This window comes from Heterodontus francisci, chromosome 6 (assembly GCF_036365525.1).
Source record: "Heterodontus francisci isolate sHetFra1 chromosome 6, sHetFra1.hap1, whole genome shotgun sequence".
In the NCBI taxonomy this organism is placed as follows: domain Eukaryota; kingdom Metazoa; phylum Chordata; class Chondrichthyes; order Heterodontiformes; family Heterodontidae; genus Heterodontus; species Heterodontus francisci.
Window position 1 is genome coordinate 87,324,304 of NC_090376.1, and position 26,563 is coordinate 87,350,866.

General features: G+C 44.7%; 1 protein-coding gene across 4 annotated transcripts in view; it reads left to right on the forward strand.

Annotated features, from left to right (window-relative positions):
* The window catches only part of LOC137370986 (deuterosome assembly protein 1-like), a 202,996-nt gene that overhangs the window by 85,959 nt on the left and 90,474 nt on the right, over nt 1–26,563 (forward strand). For 3 of the 4 annotated variants that reach the window (XM_068032890.1, XM_068032889.1, XM_068032891.1), the window contains 2 exons: nt 19,199–19,432; nt 24,282–24,427. In XM_068032890.1, coding sequence (XP_067888991.1) covers nt 19,199–19,432; nt 24,282–24,427 — 380 coding nt within the window. Of the gene's footprint in view, nt 1–18,890; nt 19,046–19,198; nt 19,433–24,281; nt 24,428–26,563 lie in introns of those variants that run through there. The other variant, XM_068032892.1, reaches the window with a different exon arrangement.

The window sequence follows — 26,563 nt, forward strand, 5'->3', positions numbered from 1 at the left end:
CTTAAACTTTCTTTGGGGATTTAGATAATCCAAAGGAAATGTTTAATAAGTCTTCTCTGATCACAGCTCAGCAAGCTGATCCAGAGTTAAATAAAATGGTGCAGTCAGCTCTAACAAAAGCTGAGGCAAAAGGAGTTCCAGAAAGCTATTATATTAAAAATGGGATTCTGATGAGGAAGTGGAGACCTCCTCACAGACCTGCAGACGAAGAATGGACAGTAAGTTCACCAGATAGTGGCACTGCCCAATTATCGCCGAGAGCTATTAAGGTTAGCACGTGAAATACCTGTAGCAGGACATGTGGGGATCTGGAAGACCAAATTACGTATAAGTCAACATTTTTACTGGTCAGGTCTTTCCAAGAATGTGGTGCAGTTTTCTACAATATGCCAAACATGCCAGATTGTGGGAAAACTTCAACCTACCATAAAACCAGCACCTCTAATTCCCATACCAGTTATTGGGCAGCCATTTAGTAGGGTGTTAGTAATCCGTGTAGAACCTTTATCGAAAACGAAAGCAGGACACCAATATATATTCACTATCACGGATATGGCTACTCGGTTCCCAGAGACCATTCCCTTGAAGTTCTAAAGTTGAGAAGTTCACCCAGTTCTTCACTAGATATGGATTACCGATTGAGATTCAGTCGGATCAAGGTACCAATTTTATGTCCGAGATTTTTCAGGAAGTTATGGGTAATTTGGGTATAACAGAGTTAAAGTCTTCAGCATACCACCCACAGAGACAAGGGGCTTTAGAACGGTACCATCAGACCCTCAAAATGATGATCAGGGCCCACTGTCATGAATATCCCCATGATTGGGACAGAGGACTGGAATTTCTTTTGTTTGTCATTCGGGATTCACCTAATGGCCGGAATTTTACAGTGGGCGGATGGGAGCTGGACTCCGACGTAAATGTCGGTGACAAAACCCGCTTCTGCCCAGCCTGGGGATCCGTCCCATATTTTACGGATACCCAGGCTTTAATTGTTCCGAGGCGGGACTTCCACCCACTTGAGGGAGGAGGTCCCGCCTCAATGAGCTGCCGGCCAATCAGCGGGCCGGCAGCTCTTAGTCTCAGCAGCGCCACCGAGAGCAGTGGCCACTGCTGGGACTGCAGCCCAGCCGGCACCATGGACCCGAGAGAGTGGGTAAGTTTGGGTTGCCTCACCAGGGGAATCGGTTGTGCACTGGTGAGGCTAGGGTGGTTGTTTGGGGGGGGTGGGGGCATCTTGGATCCCGGGTGTGGGTTGGGAGGTGGGGGCGGCCCTCAATCGAGCACCCTGTGCCCCCCCCCCAGGGCACGGAAAGGCCGGCAGCTATCGCTGGGCAGCCTTTCATGTCCCCAGCATACCCACATGCCATGGGTAAAATACCATTAAGTGGCCACTTTAAGGGTCTTGATTGGCCTCAGGCAGGCGGGCCATTTCCCCCCCCCCCCCCCACCCCCCCGCCTGACCTCCGTAAACATGTCCGGAGGCGGAATTGAGGCGGGTAGGCATCCCAGAGCCTGCCGCTCAATTTTACTCCGCCCCCACACCACCATCCGACCCGCTAGGGCAGCGTAAATTTCCAGCCAATGAGTCTGCAGGTTTTAGTCCTTTTGAATTAGTTTATGGACATGAGGTAAGAGGTCCTCTAAACTAATTAAAGAAAGGTGTTTAGAACAGAGGGATGAATCGTCCATGTTAAATTATATATCCATGTTCTGGGAGCATACGAACATACAAATTAGGAGCAGGAATGGGCCACTGAATAACCTGAACTAATTACTCCACATTACCACCTACCCCCAATAATCTTCCACCCCCTTGCTTATCAAGAATCTATCTACTTCTGCCTTAAAAATATTCAAAGACTCTGCTTCCACCGCCTTTTGAGGAAGAGAATTCCAAAGACTCACGACCCTCTGAGAGAAAAAAAATTTCTCCTCATCTCTGTCTTAAACAGTGACCCCTAGTTCTAGCTTCTCCCACAAGGGGAAAGATCCTTTCCACATCCACCCTGTTAGGACCCTTCAGGATCTTATATATTTCAAACAAGTCGCCTCTTACTCTTCTAAATTCCAGCGGATACATGCCTAGCCTGTCCAATCTTTCCTCATAAGACAGCCTACCACAGATCACAAGAGCCTGCAAAGTGGCTCAGGAAGACCTGAAAGCTTCCCAAACAACCATGCAGAAATGGGCAAACACGCATGCCGAGACCCGAACATTTAACCAGGGAATGAGTTGTTAGAATTACTGCCTTTACAGGGTGAACTACTGAAAGCACGGTTCAAAGTGCAGTAGTCAAAAGGATTGGTAACGTAAATTATTTGATTGACACCCCAGATCGCCGGAAAAAGAATCGGCTGTGTCATATCAATATGTTGAAACAATATCATCGCCGGGAGGAGGATAAGCAAGCACAGATATGTCAGGTAGTAAGAACAGTGAAGGATGAAAGGGATAGTGAGGATCAGGCAAAAGGAGGCCTAGACAATTCTTAAATTGAACCTCCTACTATCCAGTTAGTTAATACTGAATTGTTAGGGAGTTTAGACACTATGCTTTCATATTTAGATACAGAACAATGAGAAGACCTAACAAGGCTACTCATAGCATTTAAAGGAGTCTGTAGGGACAAATCAAGATGGACAACCTTAGCCATACAGATGTGGATGTAGGGGAATTCTTTCCTATAAAACAACATCCTCATCGCTTAAGTCCAGAGAAATGGACCAATGTGAAAGCAGAAATCCAATACATGTTGGAAAACCACCTAATTGAACCCAGTCAAAGCATCTGGAGTTCCACGGTAGTATTAGTGCCTAAACCTGACAGTTCAACTAGATTCTGCATAGACTACAGAAAGGTTAATGCAGTAACAAAGACAGACCCAATTCTTAGCTTGGAAGACAGTATTGACGGGGTGGGCAGTGCCACGTTTCTTACAAAAATAGTTTTGTTAAAGGGGTTCTGGCAAGTTCCTTTAACACCCCGAGCTAAAAGAAATATCGACCCTTGTCATTGGTCTTTTCCAATGCTGAGTGATGCCATTCGGGCTAAAAGATGCCCCAGCCACTTTTCAGGGACTAATGAACAAAGTGGTAGCCAGTGTTCCTAACTGTGTGGTTTATCTTGATGATGTGCTGGTCTACAGTGACACTTGGAAGGACCACTTGGAAAAACTAGAAGCTCTATTTAGAAAGTTACAGTCAGCTGATTTCATGATAAACCTTGCCAAAAGTGAATTTGCAAAAGCGTGGGTAACCTACCTCAGGCATATAGTAGGGCAAGGACAAGTGTTGCCAAGAACAGCAGAAGTGCAAGCATTGGTAGAGTTTCCTACCCCTAAGACTAAGCGAGAAATCATGAGGTTTTTGGGGATGTGTGATTTCTACCACAAGTTTGGACCAAATTTTAGTACGATAGCTGCTCCACTGACAGATTTGCTACAAAAAAAAGAAAGCCAAAGTAGTGTGATCAGGGGAGTGCCAAGCATCTTTTGAGAGACTGAAAGTCATTTTTATTAATGAACTAGTGTTGGCTGCTCCAAATTTCACTAAGCCCTTCAAGGTACCAATTGATGCGAGAGACCTGGGTGTTGGTGCAGTCCTGTTACAAGACGTTGAATTGGGCATAGAAAGGCCAGTGGGATACTTTTCCAAAAAGCGAAATTGATACCAAAAGAGATTCTCAACAGTGGAAAAAGAAACCCGAGGCTTATTACTAGCTCTTAAGCATTTTGAAGTCTATGTCTGCTACGACTACAGGAAGACACTGGTATATACTGATCACAACCCCCTAGCCTTTGTGGAAAAATTCAAAAACAGAATGCCAGGACATTTCAATGAAGTTTACTATTAAGCCTTATCACTTAAAGATTATCCACATTGTGGGCAACATAATGTAATTGCAGATGCTTTATTTAGAATTTAACTTTACTTTGAGTTATCTGAGTGCAAAGATGGTACAAAGCAGAACTGTATTAGCAAAGGTAAAGAGTGAATGAGTATGAGTGTGAAAATGTGTTTTAATATTTTTTCCTCTTTTTTCACACTTTGTAATGAAACGCATTTAAAAATGGCATTTCATTCCTCCAAGGATGGAGGTGTTATAAGAGTGCTGCTATTTTTAAAAAAATGTTTTTAAGGATTCATATTTAAATTGTGCAAATGGATTCATTTGGAAGCCTGAAGAAATGCTGGACTTTGTTTTTTTTCACTGGGGTCATTGAAAGGACACTTGACTGAAAACACTGGAAGAATTAAGGAGTGTTAAAAACAACCTCTATTGGAGATCACCTGCTTTAAGATAAATAAACAACAGGAATTTTGGACAAAGGGGAGATGTTTACAGAAAAGCCACATGTCAAGGTTTATGGAGGTCAAGACTTACTGTTTGGGGTTTGGATTGCTTTCAGTTCAGTTGGGGTGTGAACTGTTTTGAAGACTGTTGGTGTTTTGCCTGCCAAGAAAAAAGAAACCCCCAGTTTATTTTGCCTGCACCTCTCTAACTGACCCTGAGAAGTCCAGTGTGTCAGCTCCTCTTTGCTCCTGTCTTTGGAAAAACCCTCGACTGCAACAAAATACAGAAAGGCATTAATAAACTTGTAGAATAAGCATATGATTTTTAAACAGATAAGTGTGAGGTTGTGCATTTTGGTAGGAAGATTAGGGAGGCCACATACTGCTTGGATAGTAAGGGTCTACATAGAGTAGAGGAGCATAGGGATCTGGGGCTACAGATACATAAATCACTAAAAGTAGCTATGCAGGTTAATAAGGCATTGGGCACAAAAGAAAGCCAAACACCGTGATTCATTTCTAAAGGGATAGAATGAAAAAATGAAGTAGTTATGTTAAACTTTTATTTAACTTGGTTAGACCACATTTGGAGTATTGTGTGAAGTTCTGGGCTCCATATTATAAAAAGGATATCAAGGCACTAGAAAAGGTTCACAAAATATTCACAAGGACAGTACCAGAACTGAGAGGATATACTTATCAGGAAAGAATCTTATTAGAGGGGACATGAGGAAAAACTTTTTCACCCAGAACGTAGTGGATGTCTGGAATTCACTGCCCGGATCGGTGATGGAGGCAAAACTCTCAACTCATCTAAAAGGTACCTGGACATGCACCTGAAGTGCTGCAACCTGCAAGGCTACGGACCAGGTGCTGGAAGGTGGGATTAGATTGAGTGGCTAGTTTTTTCAGCTGGCGCAGACACAATGGGCTGAATGGCCTCCTTCTGTGCTGTAACTTTTCTATGGTTCTATTTCTATGGTTCTATGGAAAGATTGATATGGCTGGGTCTCTTTTCCCTAGAAAAGATAAGGCTGATCGGCGACCTAATAGAGGTCTTTAGGATTATGAGAAGGTTTGATAAGTTAGATGTAGACAAAATGCTTCCACTTTTGGGGAGTCCAAAACTAGTGGTCATAAATATAATAAATTGAGAATTCAGGAGAATCTCTTTTACCCAAAGAATGTGGAACACAACACCACAAGGAGTAGTTGAGGTGAATAGCATAGATGCATTTCAGAAGAGGTTGGATAAGCACATGAAGATAGGAATAAAAGGATAGGGTTAGATGAAGAGCAGTAGGAGGAGGCTCCTGTGGAGCATAAACGCTGAATGACCTTGTTTCTAAGCTGTAGACTGTATGGGCTGAATTTTATAAGCCCCCTGACGTCAGGGTTCGTGGCAGGAGGGCCCGGAATATCCTTCCGGGAGAAGCCTGCAATAGGCCTCGACGCCAGGAAGGCCCTGTCCCATTTTACCAGTCGCGGTGAGGCCTCGATGTAGCCTCCCTGCCGCACGGCAATGGAGACTTTATCTAAATATGTTAATTAAATTAAAATGAATGAATAATATCTTACCTTGTAGCGACAGCTGTCCCACACCGATATTCCGGCCGGTTGCCAGAAGTCCTGCGCCTTCGGGTCCCCGATTGGACATCCGAAGCAGAGCACTGTTGGAAGTGAAGTTTTCAGGGCCAAAGGGGAGGGGAGCAGGGAGCAGGGAAAACTATTACGATTGGCTGAGGAGATGGTGAGAACGGGTTGAAGGGAAAAGATGATAAAGTTTGGGGATGAAAGGTCGGGACTGGCAAAAATGTTTTTTTCAGGAGGGAGAGGGAAATAAATATCTTGTTTGGTCATTGGGGGGGGATGGAGGAGGGGCTTCGATCTTTCATTGACTGTTTAAATTTAAATTCAACGTGCAGTACTCTTTTAAAAATGTAAATTTCCTATCAGGGTTTGAAGTCCTTTAAAAATGGCGCGGCGCCTGCGCGATGGTGCTGGACGCCGTTGCCGGGGCGAAGTGCCCGCCCCCTCTATGTCATCGGGGGCGGTCGGTCTGCCCCCTCCATGTCACTGAGCCACCATATGAAATATCGTGGGGCTCTGCGGCACACGTCTCGCGCGTGTATCACACACTTTTTGAAACTCGCCGCCAAGAATGGTGGCAAGCTAATAAAATTCAGCCCTGTGCAACTATGTAAATTGCAAGTACAATCCACTGAATTTTCATCTAAGCTTAAATGTTACAATAAAGATACTTGTGTTCTTGTCACGAGTTCATAGTCACTTCATTCCATGTTTTACAAGTTTTGAAACACTTTCTTTCGAGAACAACATCCAGTAGTCTCCTAATCCATGCAGAATATCAGTGAAGAGATTATTCAGTATGAAGTATCTGCTCCCAGGCAGCTGTAAGGATGCTGGGTTTCAGTACTTTGCTCAAAACTGTCCAAATTAACCAGTTTGGATTACATTTAAGTTTTAGTTTTCAACCCTCGATTAGGATACCCACTTGCTACTGAGTGCATGAATTACACCTTTCTTGTCAGATCACAAAGGTCAAGTACTGTGAGGCTATTTATTGCTTATGAAGTCACAATTTAAGGTTCATAGATATGAACAGATATAGTCAGAGTTATTGCCTCCCTCTTCTGTCCATCAAATCTGATAAATATGGAGAGCTGTGACTGTCATTGTGTCATTGAAGCATAAATTCCTTAGAACAGGCCAGACTTGGGCTTCCCCTACCCACAACGGCTGGAGAGGACTGTGGGGAGGGGGTTAAATAGTTAAATATGGGGAATGCAACTCCAACATGCTATACACATGCCCACTGCCTTTTTTACGGCAGGATATACCAATGAGTCCTGGGCTGCGGCCCCTTGCTGCTGGTTTTCACTCCCGCCTGCTAGTCAGGCTCTCCATTTGGCTGGCTGTCAGGCTGGAAGTGGGTCTGAATATGTTAATGAGGCCCTCCGTTAAGTTCAGCAGGATCTCTGCATCCCTGGCCTTGCCGGGTTCTTTAGCTATTTTCGGTCACACAACCACCTTCACTGCTTCTCTCTAAATATCAGGACCTTAGTGTCTGCAATTTATATGACATCCAGCACCCCCAGAACCCCAACCCCCTCCTGATTTGTCTTGGAATTTTCACATATGTTTATGTTTGATTTGGTGTTGTCTATGTAGTTTTGAGTTTTCCAAAATGTTTTTATGACACCATTAAGTGTATATACACAAATCTTTCTGGTGTAAATTAACCTGAGGTTTTTATGGGATTATCAAGGAACATCCATTATTTAAACTAGCTAAAAGCTTGTATTAGCTGAAAGCCTTTCCCCAGCATTCAGTTTAACAGCTAAACTCCATCATGTCTGATCAACCTTCATGCTAAATAGGCGCATTTCAGGCATTTAACAGGGCATTTAGCCTTTTGAATCTTGAAGGCATCCTTCAGGCAATTTATGGGAAATTTGCAATTTATGGAAACTTTTTCAGACACTATGACTAACAGTTTTAATACATAAAACGAGCGGAAAAGGATTGAGAGAAGGCAATCATGATATAAGTTTACAGGAAGTAATATTTAGAAATATACGGTGATTTATGAAGTACATGAAGGAGCTGATTCAGGATCCCATCAGAATAGCAGCAGGACCACTGATTTTCAGTCAGAAAGCACCGTAAACCAGAGACCTCAGCTCATTTGAGGTCAATTCATTTATACATTGACGGAAATGCTCCATGTGCAGTTTACCTTGTATGTAAGGAGCACACTTGAGTCAATGGCCAGAATATCTGGAAAAAGATAAAAGGAAAGCCTAGAGGAGTCTAGAAAGTGCAAGGGTGAAGTAAGAAAGGAAATTAGAAAAGTAAAGAGAGGACATGAAAAATTATTGGCAGTTAAAATCAAGGAAAACCCAAAGATGTTTTATCAGTACATTAAGAGCAAGAGGATAACTAAGGAAAGGGTAGGGCCTATCAGAGATGTACAAGGGAACTTATGCGTGGATGCAGAAGATGTGGGCAGGGTTCTGAATGAGTTTTTTGTCTTTGTCTTCACAAGGAAGAGGGTTGATGCAGACATTGTAGTTAAAGAGGAGGAGTGTGAAATATTAGATACGATAAGCATAATGAGAGAGAGTCTGACATCCTTGAAAGTCGATAAATCGCCAGGACCGGACGGATTGTATCCCAGGTTGTTAAAGGAAGCCAGGGAGGAAATAGCGGATGCGCTGAGGATCATCTTCAAATTCTCACTAGATACAGGCAAGGTACCAGATGAGTGGAAGCCTGCGAACGTTGTACCATTATTTAAAAAGGGTGCGAGGGATAGGCCAAATAATTATAGGCCAGTCAGTCTGACCTCGGTGGTGAGTAAATTGTTAGAATCCATTCTGAGGGACAGGATAAACTGCCACTTAGAAAGGCACGGATTAATCAAGGATAGTCAGCATGGATTTGTTCAGGGAAGGTCGTGTCTTTGTAACTTTATTGAGTTTTTTGAGGAAGTGACGGAGAGGATTGATGAGGGTAGTGCAGTGGATGTGGTCTACATGGATTTTAGTAAGGCATTTGACAAGGTCCCGCATGGCAGACTGGTCAGTCAAATGAAAGACCATGGGATACAGGGGAATATGGCAGATTGGATCCATAATTGGCTCAGGGACAGGAAACAAAGGATAGTAGTCGACGGATGTTTTTGTGAATGGAAAGCTGTTTTCAGTGGTGTTCCACAGGGCTCAGTGTTGGGTCCCTTGCTGTTTGTGCTATATATTAATGATTTGGACTTAAATGTGGGAGGCATGATTGGGAAATTTGCTGATGACACAAAAATTGGCCATGTAGTTAATAGTGAAGAGGATAGCTGGAGATTCCTGAATAATGTCAATGGTTTGGTTGAGTGGGCAGGAAAGTGGCAAATGGAATTCAATCCAGATAAGTGTGTGGTAATGCATTTGGGGAGGGCAAATAAAGCGAGAGTATACACAATAAACGGAAGGATATTGAGAGGGCTAGAAGAAATGAGAGACCTTGGAGTGCATGTCCAAAGGTCCCTGAAGGTGACAGGACAAGTAGATAGAGTGGTGAAGAAGGCATATGGGTTGCTTTCCTTTAATGGCTGAGGTATAGAATATGAAAGCAGGGATGTGATGCTGGAACTGTATAAAATGCTGGTTAGGCCATAGCTGGAGTATTGTGTTCTGATCACCACATTACAGAAAGGACATAATTGCTCAGGAGAGAGTACAGAGGAGATTTACAAGAATGTGTTTTTTTATTCATGGGATGTGGACGTCGCTGGCCAGGCCAGCATTTATTGCCCATCCCTAATTGCCCTTGAGAAGGTGGTGGTGGGCTGCCTTCTTGAACTGCTGCAGTCCATGTGGGGTAGGTACACCCACAGTGCTGTTAGGAAGGGTGTTCCAGGATTTTGACCCAGCGACAGTGAAGGAATGGCGATAGAGTTCCAAGTCAGGATGGTGTGTGACTTGGAGGGGAACTTGCAGGTGATGGTGCTCCCATGCATTTGCTGCCCTTGTCCTTCTTGTTGGTAGAGGTCACAGGTTTGGAAGGTGCTGTCTAAGGAGCGTTGGTACATTACTGCAGTGCATCTTGTAGATGGTACGCACTGCTGCCACTGTGCGTCGGTGGTGGAGGGAGTGAATGTTTGTAGATGGGGGCTGCTTTGTCCTGGATGGTGTCAAGCTTCTTGATTGTTGTTGGAGCTGCAGCCATCTAGGCAAGTGGAGAGTATTCCATCACACTCCTGACTTGTGCCTTGTAGATGGTGGACAGGCTTTGGGGAGTCAGGAGGTGAGTTACTCGCCGCAGGATTCCTAGCCTCTGACCTGCTCTTGTAGCCACGGTATTTATATGGCTACTCCAGTTCAGTTTCAGGTCAATAGTAGCCCCTAGGATGTTGATAGTGGGGGATTCAGCGATGGTAATGCCATTGAATGTCAAGGAGAGATGGTGAGATTCTCTCTTGTTAGAGATGGTCATTGCCTGGCACTTGTGTGGCGCGAATGTTACTTGCCACTTATCAGCACAAGCCTGGATATTGTCCAGGTCTTGCTGCATTTCTACACAGACTGCTTCAGTATCTGAGGAGTCACGAATGGTGCTGAACATTGTGCAAACATCAGCGAACATCCCCACTTCTGACCTTATGATTGAAGGAAGGTCATTGATGAAGCAGCTGAAGATGGTTGGGCCGAGGACACTATCCTGGGGAACTCCTGCAGTGATATCCTGGAGCTCAGATGATTGACCTCCAACAACCACAACCATCTTCCTTTGCGCTAGATATGACTCCAGCCAGCAGAGGGTTTTCCCCCTTATTCCCATTGACCTCAGTTTTGCTAGGGCTTCTTGATGCCATACTCAGTCAAATGCTGCTTTGATGTCAAGAGCAGTCACTCTCACCTCACCTCTTGACTTCAGTTCTTTTGTCCATGTTTGAACCAAGGCTGTAATAAGGTCAGGAGCTGAGTGGCCCTGGCGGAACCCAAACTGAGCGTCACTGAGCAGGTTATTGCTAAGTAAGTGTCACTTGATGGCACTGTTGATGATACCTTCCATCACTTTACTGATGATTGAGAGTAGACTGATGGGGCGGTAATCGGCCAGGTTGGATTTGTCCTACTTTTTGTGTACAGGACATACCTGGGCAATTTTCCACATTGCAGGGTAGATACCAGTGTTGGTAACTGTACTGGAACAGCTTGGCTAGGGGCACGGCAAGTTCTGGAGCACAGGTCTTCAGTACTATTGCCGGAATATTGTCAGGGCCCATAGCCTTTGCAGTATCCAGTGCCTTCAGTCATTTCTTGATATCATACAGAGTGAATCGAATTGGCTGAAGTCTGGCATCTGTGATGCTGGGGACTTCAGGAGGAGGCCGAGATGGATCATCCACTCGGCACTTCTGGCTGAAGATTGTTGCAAATGCTTCAGCCTTATCTTTCGCATTGATGTACTGGGCTCCCCCATCATTGAGGATAGGGATATTTGTGGAGCCACCTCCTCAAGTTAGTTGTTTAACTGTCCACCATTATTCATGGCTGAATGTGGCAGGACTGCAGAGCTTAGATCTGATCCGTTGGTTATGGGATCACTTAGCTCTGTCTGTTGCATGCTGCTTACGCAGTTTGGCTCGCAGAGAGTCCTGTGTTGTAGCTTCAGCAGGTTGACACCTCATTTTGATGTATGCCTGGTGCTGCTCCTGGCATGCCCTCCTGCACTCGTCATTGAATCAGGGTTGGTCTCTTGGCTTGATGGTAATGGTAGAGTGGGGGATATGCCGGGCCATGAGGTTACAGATTGTGGTTTAGTACAATTCTGCTGCTGCTGATGTGCCACAGCGCCTCATGGATGCCCAGTTTTGCATTGATAGATCTGTTTGAAATCTATCCCATTTAGCACGGTGGTAGTGCCACACAACACGATGGAGGGTGTCCTCAATATGAAGGTGGGACTTCGTCTGCACAACGACTGTGCGGTGGTCACTCCTACCAAAACTGTCATGGACAGATGCATCTGCGGAGATTGGTGAGGACAAGGTCAGGTATGTTTTCCCCTATTGTTGGTTCCATCACCACCTGCCGCATACCCAGTCTAGCAGCTATGTCATTTAGGACTCGGGCAGCTCAGTCAGTATTGGTGCTACCGAGCCACTCTTGGTGATGGACATTGAAGTCCCCACCCAGAGTACATTCTGTGCCCTCGCCACCCTCAGTGCTTCCTCCAAGTGCTGTTCAACTTGGAGGAGTACTGAGTCATCAGCTGAGGGAGGGCGGTAGGTGGTAATCAGCAGGACGTTTCCTTGTCCATGTTTGATCTGATGCCATGAGACTTCATGGGGTCCAGAGTTGATGTTGAGGACTCCCAGGGCAACTCCCTCCCTACTGTATACCACTGTGCCGCCACCTCTGCTGGGTCTGTCCTGCCGGTGGGACAGAACATAACTGGGGATGGTGATGGCAGTGTCTGGGACTTTGTCTGTCAGGTATGATTCCATGAGTATGACTATGTCAGGCTGTTGCTTGACTAGACTGTGGGACAGCTCTCCCAACTTTGGCACAAGCCCCCAGATGTTAGTAAGGAGGACTTTGCAGGGCCGACAGGGCTGGGTTTGCTGTTGTCGTTTTCGGTGCCTCGGTCGATGCCGGGTGGTCTGTCCGGTCTCCTTCCTTTTTATTGACTTCGTAGCGGTTAGATACAACTGAGTTGCTTGCTAGGCCATTTCAGAGGGCATGTAAGAGTCAACCACATTGCTGTGGGTCTGGAGTCACATGTAGGCCAGACCTGGTAAGGACAGCAGATTTCCTTCCCTAAAGGACATTAGTGAACCAGATGGGTTTTTACAACAATCGACAGTGGTTTCATGGCCATCATTAGACTAGCTTTTTTTTTAAATTCCAGATTTATTAATTGAATTCAAATTCAATTAATTTGAACCCATGTACCCAGAGCAATACCCTGGGTCTCTGGGTTACTAGTCCAGTGACAATACCACTACGCCACCGCCTCCCCCTGTTGCCAGGGCTTGAAAGTTGAAGCTATGAGGAAAGATTGGAGAGGTTAGGCTTATTTTCCTTCGAACAAAGGAGACTGAGGGGTGACTTAGTTGAGGTGTACAAAATGAGGGGCCTAGATAGAGTGGATCTGTTTCCCCTGGCGCCAAGGTCAGTTACCAGGAGGCACAGATTTAAGGTGATTGGTAGAAGAATTAGAGGGGACATGAGGAAAACCTTTCACCCAGAGGGTGGTGAGTGTCTGGAATTCACTGCCAGGAATGGTGGTGGAGGCAGAAATCCTCAATTCTTTTAAAAGGTACCTGAACATGTACCTGAAGTGCCATAACCTGCAAGGCTACGGACCAGGTACTGGAAGGTGGGAATAGATTGGGTGGCTAGTTTTTTCAGCCGCACGGACACGATGGGCTGAATGGCCTGCTTCTGTGCTGTAATTGTTTTATGGTTCTGTGATAATCGGGGGCAGAAAGACCTGCAGAGATAAAACATGACAGTAAAAAGTCCTTTCTACATTGCAACAGCAACAAAGAGGTAAGAACTTAAGATGCAAATGAACTTGAAACTGATGAATACAAGAAGGTAATTATTCTGTATGATTACTTTCTCAAATTATTTATAAGGGAAGAAATGAACAACATGCCCTTTCCCAAAAAAGATTACCAAGGCAAAATTCAGATCTTAATATATAAGGTGATAGAAATCCTTAAAAGGCTAAAAAGGCTTAAAACAAATATATTGTCTGTTAGATGGTTATTAACCCATGTTTAGAGAAACTAGCAAGGACACTTGTGACACACTGACAATTATTATGAGGGATTATTGGGCACTGAGGAGACGCCAATAGATTGGAAACCAGCTGATATGCCCATCAAAATAGATGACAAAATATACTGCAGCATCTACAGACCCATTAGTCTTACTTCACATCCATGTAAAGTAATAGAATGATTATTGGGAGTAAACCTGAAGATTATATATCTAAAAAAACAACTCAGTCAACATGGCTTTAGATGAGGAATATCTTTCCTCATCACCCTCCTTGATTTCCATAAGGAAATGACAATCCAAGTCGATTGTGGTGAGCAATGTTGTATAGCATGACTTTCAAAATACATTTGATCAAGTTTCACAGGACAGAATATGAATTAAGCTCAAAGACTCTCCTTCCGAGTAGGTCATATCCTCTACCTGTTGAAGGCCTTCATTGAGAGTCTTGATTCCAATCTTTGGGGCATTTCTGCCCCTCTAGGGTCACCTGCTGGTCCTTCTGGTGCTGTGGCATCCTTCATGATAAAGTTTTCTCAGTGAAACTGCTGGGCTTCCTCTTGATAGCAGGAATTTGGTCAGCGCACTCTGCATATATTGACTGAACTTTATTTGGATGGCACGGGTCACGGCGGTGGCACCAGAAGCGGGTGCCACTGCTGCAAGAGCGACAAGCAGCCAGCCAATTAAAGGCCTGGAGCCCATCCAGTTGATGAGTGGGGATGGGCAACAAGGCACCAATGACAGCATCACCTGCCTGAAAGGCAGGTGCTAGCGCCATCTTTAAAGGGCTGCCAGCCCTGCATGCAATGCTGCTTTGTTGCTAAGGATTGCCTCGGCAACAGTGCTGATGATCCCTGTGGCTAACCTGAAGACCCTTGCATCCCTGTGACTAACCTGAAGACCCTTGTACCCCTATGGCTAACCTGAAGACCCTTGAACCCCTGTGGCTAACCTGAAGACCCTTGCACCCCTGTGGCGTACCTGAAGACACGTACCCCTATGACTAACCTGAAGGCCCTTGCACCCCTGTGGCTAACCTAAAGACCCTTGCATCCCTGTGGATAACCTGAAGACACGTACCCCTGTGGATAACCTGAAGACCCTTGTACCCCCATGGCTAACATGGACCCTAGTATCGCTATAGCTAGCCTGAAGACCCTTGCACCCCTGTGGCTAACCTGAAGACCCTTGTACCCCTATGGCTAACATGGACCCATGTATCCATGTGGCTAGCCTGAAGACCCTTGCACCCCTGTGGTTTACCTGAAGACACGTACCCCTATGGTTAATCTGAAGACCCTTGCATCCCTGTGGCTAATCTGAAGACCCTTGCACCCCTGTGACTGACCTGAAGACCCTTGCACCCCTATGGCTAACATGGACCCTTGTACCCTTTTGGCTAACCTCAAGACCATTGCACCCCTATGGCTAACCTGAAGACACTTGCATCCCTGTGGCTAATCTGAAGACCATTGTACCCCTATAGCTAACCTGAAGACCCTTGCACCCCTGTGACTAACCTGAAGACACTTGTATCCCTATGGCTAACATGGACCCTTGTACACCTATGGCTAACCTGAAGTGTGGACAGCGGCACTTCAGCCCCTCTGCAGTGACCCCAGCTCCAGTTGCCATGACGACAGAGGAGGGCCCTGCACCTGTGCAGGATCCCTTCAGAATTTCAGAGCCCTCCATGCCTCAAACAGCCAGAGGACGGTTGCCAAGGTCATCCCAGGCTGCAGGGCAACCCGATCAGCGGCCTGCCTCCACACCAGCTGAAAGCTCAAGGGTCGTGCCTCGTTGGAGCATTTGTAAATGTTTTAAGAGCAGCACCTGGACACACTTGGGGTTCAGTGGTGTTTAGAATTTGTACATGTTAGGCCTTTATGCAATAGTGCCAATAAATCAATGTCACACTTACTGTTGCTAGTCGTCCATGCATTTATTGCTGCCTTGTCAGATGTCATCTACAGCCTTGCTCCCTCAATGGGCTGCTAATGGCAGGTCCTCAGCTTTGTCAGTGTGCGCTCTGAACCTTGGCACTGGGCAATGGAGTGTGAGATGAATGAGGCGACAGCAGATCCGCATTGAGGCAAATCTTTATTGCATTAATATTGAAATGGCATCAGGGTCACAAGAAACGTGTATCGATGAGATTGTCCTAAGCTTCCCTTGCGCTCCTCTCACCTCTGGTACAAGGGGTTCCACATCCTGGGCCGTCTGCTCAGCAGTCTCCTCCACGTCCTCTTCATCGGATGAGGAGTAGTGATCAGTGATGTTCTCATTATGCAAGGCCTCTCCCCTCTGCATTGCTTGATTGTGCAGTGTACAGCAGAACACAATGATATGCAAGACCCTCACTGGGGCATACTGTCGATCGGATTGCCCTGCGGCCTGGGATGACCTTGGCAGCCGTCCACTGGCTGTCTGAGGCCTGGAGGGCCCCGGAAATCTGAGGGGCACAGATGCAGGACCCTCCTCTGCAGGAAGATATTGATGGTCTAGTCAGATGGGCAGAAAAGTGGCAAATAGAATTCAACCTGGACAAGTGTGAGGTGATGCATTTGGGCAGGTTAAACAAGGCAAAGGAATACACAATTAATGGGAAAATACAGAGAAGTGTAGAGGAAGTGAGGAACCTTGTAATGAATGTCCACAGATCCCTGAAGGGAGCAGGACATGTCGATCCTTTTCTTAATTAGCCAAGGTATAGAATATAAGAGCAGGGAGATTATGCTGGAACTGTATACTCATTGGTTAGGCCACAACTTGAGTACTGTATGCAGTTCTAGTCACCTCATTACAGAAAAGATGTAATTGCACTAGAGAGGATACAGAGGAGATTTACGAGGATGTTGCAGGGACTGGAAAAATGCAGCTATGAGGAAAGATTGGATAGGCTGGGGATGTTCTCCTTGGAACAGAGAAGGCTGAGAGCAGATCTGATTGAAATTTACAAAATTTTGAGGGGCTGGATAGAGTGGAGGTGAAGGGCCTATTCACCTTAGCAGAGGGGTCAATGACTAGGGGGCACAGATTTAAAGTGATTGGTAGAAAGATTAGAGGGGAGATGAGGAAAAGCTTTTTCACTGAGAGGGTGTTGGGGGTCTGGAACTCATTGCCTGAAAGAGTAGTTGAGGCAAAGACCCTCAACTCATTCAAAAGGAGTCTGGATATGCACCTTAAGTGCCGTAATCTGTAGGGCTATGGACCAAATGCTGGAAGGTAGGATTAGAATGGGTGGATCGTTTTTCAGCCGGCATAAACACAATGGGCCAAGTGACCTCTTTCTGTACCTTAAACTTTCTATGATTCTATGAAGGGCTGCACCAGATTGTACTTGGCACTTGAATCTCACCTTCAGCAGCCAAATGGCCTGTTCGATGATCGCTCAGGTGTACTTCTCTCCTCTGCTGCAGTGGGAGGGTTCCACACAGGCGTGAGTGGCCATGTCTTCAATGGGTAGCCCATGCCCCCGAGAATCCATCTCTGAAGACGCGTGGGTGGCCAGAAAAGGTATGGCACCTGTGATTGTTGAAGTATGTAAGTGTCGTGGCTGCTTCCCTGGAACCAGGCACACACCTGAAGGATCCACTTTCGGTGGTCGTAGATTAGTTGTACATTGATGGAATGGAAGCCCTTCCTGTTGATGAAGGCCGCTTGTCCGTGGGAGCCTTGATGGTCACATGCTTGCAGTCAATGACTATGATACCTTGCACCTGGGGGAGTCAAGCAATGGCCCTAAAGCCAATGGACCTCTCCGCCTAACTGTCCAGGTTGGTTCAGTAGCACACATAGTTGCCTGGCATCTTGAATATGACTTTAGTCTCCTCCTTGATGTACCGATGAGCCGCAGCCTGGGAGATCTCACCAGTGGATCCCTGAAAAGATCCAGATGCATAGAAGAGCCACGGTGATCTTCAGGGCCACCGGCATTGGGTGCCCACTAAACCTCCTGGGTCTTAGTCCGTCCTGCAACATGGTGCAGCCTCAGTCTACGCTAACACTGCTGCTTGGACATCTGCAGATAGTTGAGCCGTGTCAGTACACTCTCTCCCACTGATAGACCCTTCTTCGAGTGGCCAGCTGCTGTCGCTCCAATCTGCACACTTCTCTGGCATGCCCACCCAGAGGTAGGCCCATTGTTGCTCCTGCTATTGCTGCTGTGGATCCACCAATGCCTGGACCTCCCTTCCTCTGTGCCACTCCTCCTCCTCGTGGGGGGGCCACAAAGACTGGATGGATTATCTTATGCCAGGTGGTCTCTCCCCCTCTCTAGCTCTGTCTTTGCAGTCCACCTCCTGCTGGTGATGGCACCCTTACACAACCACTACCCTTTGGTAATAGCACTGTTAAAGGCCATCCACCACCAGCCAAAAATGGACTCCATTCTCCACTCTCCCCCTTTCAGTGCACCTTGCCTTTCAGAATGGCTGCTGGCAGAGGCAGCACTAAAGCCTCCTCTTGTTGCCGCCCCCTTTAACTGGTCGGAGCTCTGAAGGCCCTTTTGATTAGGCCTGTTAATCCCATGCGTTGCTCATAAAATACAAATGGCACCATAAAATTCCAGTCAATTGCATTGACTGGAATTGCATTGAAATTCATGTTGATTACCTTCTAAGCAGGCTCAATTGATGTCCTGCTGGGTCATAGCGAGAAGTTAACCCTTCCTCTTTCCTGTTGCTTGTAAAATTCAGAAGCGATGTCATGACATCTGACCTCTGTTTGAGCATGTCCCATTCACATTTTTGAACCCCTTCACCTGCATGCTGGCTTCTTACCCAACTCTTACAGGCCTGGTAAAATTCCAGCCATTGTGAGCAATAACCCAGGAAAATGGTTTGGGGTTGGAGAAGATATTGAAGGGTGGGTGGAGTTCCTGCCCTACCAGAATTGCACCCGATAAGGAGAATTCTCTCCCAAGGGATAGACTGAATGTTCAATAAATGCAGAGTAATAATCAACAAAACAAAAAGAATGATTGAACTGTATAACCAGAACATGGAATATAAGTCAGAGGAAGTCATGATCAAACTGCATTGACCAATACATTGTGATTCAGGCATAGTAACCTGCATGCCTGATTTATGAGCCATATCAAGATCACATTTCCAGCAAAGCCTCACAAAATTAGCATTTAAATGTTGTCGCAGTAATTGCAGCATTATAAATAATGCTGCCTCCATCAGGAACAGTGCTTTCTTTTATGTTTGAGGGATTTTATTGGAATTGTTATTTGCAATGTGCTAGGTATATGTATTACAGAAAATGTATGATTGAAGACTTTCTTTTGCTGAATGTTACTTAGTTTTCTCGCTGAGGGTATGCTCTGTAGGATTTTGTGCCCAATAATGCGTATATTTGCTTCAGTGAGAAATAACTTTAGTTCTTGTATGAGGTGCTTGCCAGCTGAGTGAGGGTGAACTTCTACATTCTTTGTAGGTTGCGTATATTGCTTCTCTGCTTGTTATTGTCAAGATGTTTTAATCAAAAATCAGGATTAATTCTTTATCATTAAGCATTTTCTTTAAAGCAAGTATATTTTTATCCTTCCAACTGCGAATTTTAATTGATGATTTTTGCTTCCAAAGCAACAGCCACAAAGTTCAGACACCTACTGGAATAGCAGGATAGAGATATGTGAATCAGAAATTAAGTACCTAAAGAGTTGTATGGAGTGTGCTCAAGACACTATCAGGAGTGATGAGGCCATCATTGAACAACTGAAGTTTACTATTGAACAAAAGGCTACAAATGAGGAATTGCACCAGAAGGACCAGCAAAATCTGTTGGAAGAAATTAAACGTTACCAAAGGAGATGTCAGGTATTTGGGGATACAAGTAAACACTGATTGAAACATTGCATTAAATTCATGTCATTTTATTTCTTAAGAACAGTCATAATAAAGGAAAGTAAATGTTTTGATAGCTTTCAAAAAATAGTTGATAAGGAACAAGTTTTCCAGAATGTATATTACATTATTAAGCATTATATATGGTCTGTTTTCAAATCGTGAGATTAACTGTGCCATCAGTTGTTGAACAAGGCAAGGTCAATAGTCATTTATGCATTTAGGCCCATACAGTCAGAACAAGTGCAATTGGCATAATGCTTTAATTTCTTTCACTGATTTGATGACCTAACTGCTGTGTTGTTGCTGCAGAAGCATGGGAATGGTAGTACAGTGGCTATGTTACTGGATTTGTAATCCAAGGGGCCTAGACTAATGACCTGCAGACATGAGTTCAAATCTTACCACAGCAGCTGGGGAATTTAAATTCAATTAAATAAATCTGGAATAAAATGCTAGTGACCATGAAACTACCAGATTGGTTCACTAATGCTCTTTAAGGAAGGACGTCTGCTTCCCTTGCTGGTTCTTACCTACATGTAACTTCAGACCCATGGCAATGGAGTTGTTTCTTAACTGCCCTCTGAAATGGTCTAACAAGCCACTCAACTATATCAAAACCACTCCAAAGAGGTATAATAGGAATAAAACTGGCTGGACCACCTGGCATTGAACATTACAGAGGTACGCTCAGCCCAGTGGATCCTGCAAAGTCATTCTCACTAATATGTGGGGACTTGTGCCAAAATTGGGAGAGCTATTTCACAGATTTGTCAGGCAACAACCTGGCATAGTTACACTCACAGAATTCTACCTTTTATCCAATATTTCAGATTCCTCCATCACCATGCCTGGGTATGTCCTGTCCCACTGTCAGGGCAGACCCATCAGAAGTGTTGACACAGTGGTATACAGATAGGAGGCAGTAGCTCGGGGGAGTCCTCAACATTGACTCCAGACCTCATGAAGTCTTGTGGAATCAGATCAAACATGGGCAAGGAAACCACCTGCTGATCACGCTTATTGCCCTCCCTGAGCTGATGAATCAGTACTCCTCCATGTTGAACAGGACTTGGAAGAAGCATTGTGGGCAGCAAGGGCACAGGATGTAGTCTGGGTGGGAGACTTCAATGTCCATTAGCAAGAGTGGCTCAGTAGTACCACTACTAACTGAGCTGGCTGAGTCCTGAAGGATACAGTTAGCATTCTGGGCCTGTGGCAGATGGTAAGAGAATCAACAAGAGAGAAAAACCTACTTGTCTTTACCAATATACCTTTCACAGATGCATCTGTTCATGACAGTAGAGTGGCTACCACGCAGTTCTCGGGAAGACAAAGCCCTGTCTTCACTCTGAGGACACCCTCCATCATGTGTGGCACTACCGTGCTAAATGGGATAGATTCAGAACAGATCTAGCAGCTCGAAACTGGGCATCCATGAGGCGCTGTGGGCAATCAACAGCAGTAGAATTGTATTCCACCACAATTTAATCCCGTAGCCCAGCATATCCCTCACTGCACCATTATCAATGAGTAGTGTAGAAGAGCATGCTTGGAGCAGCACCAGGCATATTTAAAAATGAGGTGACAACCTGGTGAAGCTATAACACAGGACTACATGCATGATAAACTGCATTCTATAGACAGAGCTAAGCAATCCCCCCCATCAACAGATCAGAGCAAAGCTCTGCAGTCCTGCCATATTCAGTTGTGAATGCTGGTGGGCAATGAAACAACTAATGGGAGGAGGAGGCTCCATAAATACCCTCATCCTCAATGGTTGCAGAGCCTAGCATGCCAGACAAGGCTGAAGCATTTGCAACCATCTTCAGCCAGAAATATCAAGTGGATGATGCATTTCAGCCTTGTCCTGAGGTCCCCACCATCACAGAAGCCAGTCTCCAACCCAATTCGATTCACTCCACATGATATCGAGAAACAGCTGAGCGCACTGAATGCAGCAAAGACTATGGGCCCTGACAACATCCCAGCTGTAGTACTAAAGACTTGTGCTGCAGAACTAGCTGTGTCTCTAGCCAGCTGTTGCAATACAGCTACAACACCAACATCTCTCAGATAAAGTGAAAATTGCCCAGTTATGTCCTGTCCACAAAAAAAAGGACAAATCCCATCCAGCCAATTACTACCCCATCAATCTATTTTCAGTTATCAGCAAAGTGATGGACGGTGTCATCAACAGTACTGTCAAGTGATACTTACTCAGCAATAACCTGCTTACAAATGCTCAGTTTGGGATCTGCCAGGACCATTTGGCACCGGACCTCATTACAGCCACAAAGATGGACATAAGAGGTGAATTCCAGAGGTGAGGTGAGAGTGACTTTCCCTTGACATCAAGAAACCCTGGTAAAGTTTGAAGTTAATGGTAATCAGCGGCGGTTGGGGGGTGTGGGGGAGATGGGGGTAGGGCGTGGTGGGGTGGTAACTCTCCATTGGTTGTAGCCATGCAAAGGAAGATGGCGGTGGTTGTTAGAGGCCAATCATTTCAGCCCCAGCACATCGATGCAGGAGTTCTTCAGGGTAGTGTTCTAGACTCAACCATCTTCAGCTGCTTCATCAATAACCTTCCCTCTGACATAACATCAGATGTGGGATTGTTCGCTGATGATTGCACTGTGTTCAGTTCCATTCGCAAGTCCTTAGATAATGAAGCAATCCATGCCCACATGCAACAAAACCCTAACAACATTCAGACTTGGGCTTATGAGTGACAAGTTACATTTGCACCACATAAATGCCAGGCAATGACCATCTCCAACAAGAGAGATTCTAGCTACCTCCCCTTGACATTTAATGATATTACCATCACTGCGTCCCCTACCATCAACATCCTGGGGAACACCATTGACCAGAAGCTCAACTGGGCCAGCCACATAAATACAGTGGCTACAAGAGTAGGCTAGAGGCTGAGTTTTATGCAGCAAGTAGCTCACCTTCTGACTTCCCAAAGCCTTTCCACCATCCACAATGCATAAGTCAGGAGTGCAATGGAATATTCTTCACTTGCCTGGGCGAGTGCAGCTCCAAGGGCTATAAACTCAATAAGGATTGAGCAATAAATTAAAAGCCTGCTCCGGTCTGCAAATGAAACCTGACCCGAGCCCAACAGAACCACATCCAACCCGAGCCCGACCCGGCCCGAGTCCTTTCATTTTTTCCCGCGCCCGACCCGACCTGACCACCGGAATATAATCAACTTTATTGAAGCGGTTGTGCTCTACCTTGGGTGGAATTGCTCACTGCAGACTAGTACGGAGTGTTTCCCACCTTGACATCCTGGCTGTCACTGTGTCCGACCCGGCTCAACCTGACCTGAGCCTGAATTCCGGATCCGGAAGAGCGACCCAACCCGACACATGTCGGGTCCCATCGGGTTCTGGTCGGGTAGCCATGCTCTACAATAAATTTCAGCAATGCCAACATCCTGTAAATGAATATTAAAAAAAAACCTGAGAAGATTGACAAGCAACACTAGTAATCTTTGGTGATGGCATACTTTTGTTCACAAGCCACATCTAACTACAACCTGCTTTGAATTCACATTCTAAAGGTTAATTGCTCCCAATGTAAACAATAGTGATTGATTTATAAATGTATAATAAACTTTAGATGTTAATATCTTAATTAAGAGTAATGTATGACATTTTTATGTTTGTTTTTTTCTGGGTCATGGTGATTTCATTCTTGCAACTGCTGTATAATAAAATATTTTAGTGAAAATAATCAACTAGCTTGGACAAAATGCTTATATAAACTGATGTGTTCCTTGATGTCGAGCTCCTTTCTCCCCTCGCTCCCAAATTTTGATCTATTATTCTCCAACAAGAGGTAGATGACCAGTCTTCACTTTTGATATATGAATTTGCTGCATGGAGAATTGCAGTTTTGAATCCAAATTCAATGTTTCCAGTGCACAGTTCCATAATACCATTGGAAATGGTTTCATTGCTGCTGAATTTTCCCCAGTTATGCTGAGGGAAGGATTCAGCAACAACTAATAACTTGTGCATGACAGTTCCCTTTGCCCCAAAGTTGTGAATGGAACCTTCAACAAATTGTACATCTGTAAATCTCAATTTAAGATTTGATCATATGCAGTTAATGCAAAGCTGCTAATGTCTGGTGAAGGTCTGCAGAGGCCAACAATGTCCATGACAGGCCATTGACCTGTTTGGGCAGGCTAGAAGACAGTCTTCCTCCAACCAGACTTAACATAGCAGACCCAACCTTATTGTCTCTGGCAACCACTGTTTATATTTAACAATAGGAACATTAAATGGTTGGAGGTACCAGTTGAAAATCCTTCTCCAAGGAAGTCTTGATGTTTCCAAAGGCACTGGAGTCTCCAGGGTAGATTTTTCAATTTGTTGCCTAGGGCAATGTCTATTGCCAACTACAAATGCATATTGAAAATTCACAGTAAATAAAAACAAAAAGTGCTGGAAATACGCAACATGTCTGGCAGCATCTGTGAAGAGAAAAACAGAGTTAATTTTTCAGGTCCGTGACCTTTCATCAGAATTTTATCTATTATTGACAATTTGCAGGTTTGTTTCTGTGATTTTTTTTCCATCCATTGATTTCAATGAAGAATGCTGCTTGTTTTTTTTTCGAGTGCATTCTGGTGACAGATAAAAATCTAAGTTTCTGTGTTTGCTTTACACTATTACCTCTGAGAGCTTGTTTTCCATGGAACACAACCATGTAAAGTAAATGAGCTATTAAGTGCTAAAAATGGAAGGCCATTAATCTTGAAGCACAAGTTGGTGATCCAAGTCAAATATTGTTTTTGTGTATCTAGAAAATGGAATCAGAAATTTCAGAGCTGCAAATTGAATTGCAATCACGGGATGATCTACTGCAAGTAACTGACATGGAGCAAAAACAACTGCGCAAGGAGCTAGCAAGGGTCAAAGGATCCATAATGCATAAAGATAGTGTCATTAGGTGAGTTTGCACAGGTCAACAAACTGTCACAATGTAGATTCTGCAGAACTGTTTAAAATTATGCTTGTGTATAATTTTTTTGATATTTGATAAGTGTACAATAGAAAAAAATAGAAGTCATATTTTCAGTTGAATAAAGATCTTGGATAAGATTTTCCTCCATAACATCATCAGAGCCTGATCTGCATATTTAAAGAAGGACCACACTGATTTTTGGTGAGCATCCTTCCCACCTGCTCAAAAGGACACCCTTAGGAATTTTGCCTGTTGCATGTTACACACCTTTGACCTGCAAACAGGTTTTGCCATGAAGCAGGTAGAGGATGACAACAGCAGTAAGAGGCAGAAGATAATACTGACCAAACACTTGTTTTTCTTTGTTTGCTTTACACTGTCACACACTTACACAAGTGTTGTAAGGCAAGCTGTAATAGAGAGCAATAAAAACAAGAAATGCTGGAACCACTCAGCAGGTCTGGCAGCATCTGTGGAAAGAGAAGCAGAGTTAACGTTTCGGGTCAGTGACCCTTCATCGGAACCGATGAAGGGTCATTGACCCGAAACGTTAACTCTGCTTCTCTTTCCACAGATGCTGCCAGACCTGCTGAGTGGTTCCAGCATTTCTTGTTTTTATTTCAGATTTCCAGCATCTGCAGTATTTTGCTTTTATATTACTGTAATAGAGAGTAGTTGGTTAAGTGCCTGAAACATCCAATGCATGACAGCCACTTTGCACATATTCCCTTTACTCTTGTCAGAAAGCATTTTATCCATTCATGCATTTAGACCAGACCAATGTATGCCATATAATTTCTCCCCAATGACGTTATTCTACCTCATACTAAAAAACTGTCAAGACATACTTCAGTTTTAGTTAACCCTAACAGTGTATGGTGCAGATGTGTTTATTGTGTTTATCTTTAATCGAAGTGTATGGTGTGTCTCTGCTTCCAAACTGTGCACTTCTCTGAGTGTGCCCTCAGTTGAAAAGGAAGTAAAGTGGATGGCAGTTGGATATCTGGCTGGACAGTGCCTCTTGTGCTGCAAGTAAATGGTCCTTCAAATACAGACACCACCAGTATTAATCTGTATGCCCAAGGATGTATCTGTAATTATTTGAGAACAAAAGAACATAAGAAATAGAAACAGGAATAGACCATACAGCCCCTTGAGCCTGCTCCACCATTCAGTATGATCATGGCTGATCATCTGCCTCAACTCCACTTTTCCCACCTGCTCCCAATATCCCTTGATTCCCTGAGAGACCAAAGATCTGTCTATCTCAGCCTTAAATATATTGAACGATGGGGTAGAGAATTCCAAAGATTCACAACCCTCTGAGTGAAGAAATGTCTCCTCATCTCAGTCCTAAATGATTGACCCCTTATCCCAAGGCTGTGGCCCCATGTTCTAGATCCCCCAGGCAGAGGGAACAGCCCCTTCAGAATCTTGGATGTTACAATGAGATCACCTCTCATTCTTCGAAACTTCAAAGAGTATAGACCCAATTTACTAAGCCTCTCATTATAGGACAACCCTCTCGCTGTACTGCCTCCAAGGCAAGAATATCCTTCCTTAGATATGAAGACCAAAACTTCACACAGTACTCCAGGTGTGGTCTCACCAAAGTCCTATATAATTGTAGCAAAACTTCCTTATTCTTTTACTTCAATCCCCTTGCAATAAAGGCCAACATGCCATTTGCCTTCCCAGTTGCTTGCTGTACCTGCATGCTAACCTTCTGTGTTCCTTGTATGAGTATACCCAAGTCCCTCTGAACATCAAATTTTACAAGTTTCATGCCTTTTAAAAAATATTCTGCCTTTCTATTCTTACTACCAAAGTGAATAACCTCATGCTACCACACATTATACTCCATCTGCCACCTTGTTTCCCATTCACTTAACCTGTCCACATCTCTTTGCGACCTCTTTGTGTCCTCCGCACAGCTTATATTCCCATCTAGCTTTTTATCATCAGCAAACTTAGATACATTACTTTTGGTCTGTTTGTCTAAGTCACTAATATTGACTGTAAATAGATGAGGCCCCAGCAGTGATCTCTGTGGCTCTCCACTAGTTACAGCCTGCCGACTTGAAAATGACCCATTTATCCCTACTCTTTGCTTCCTGTCTG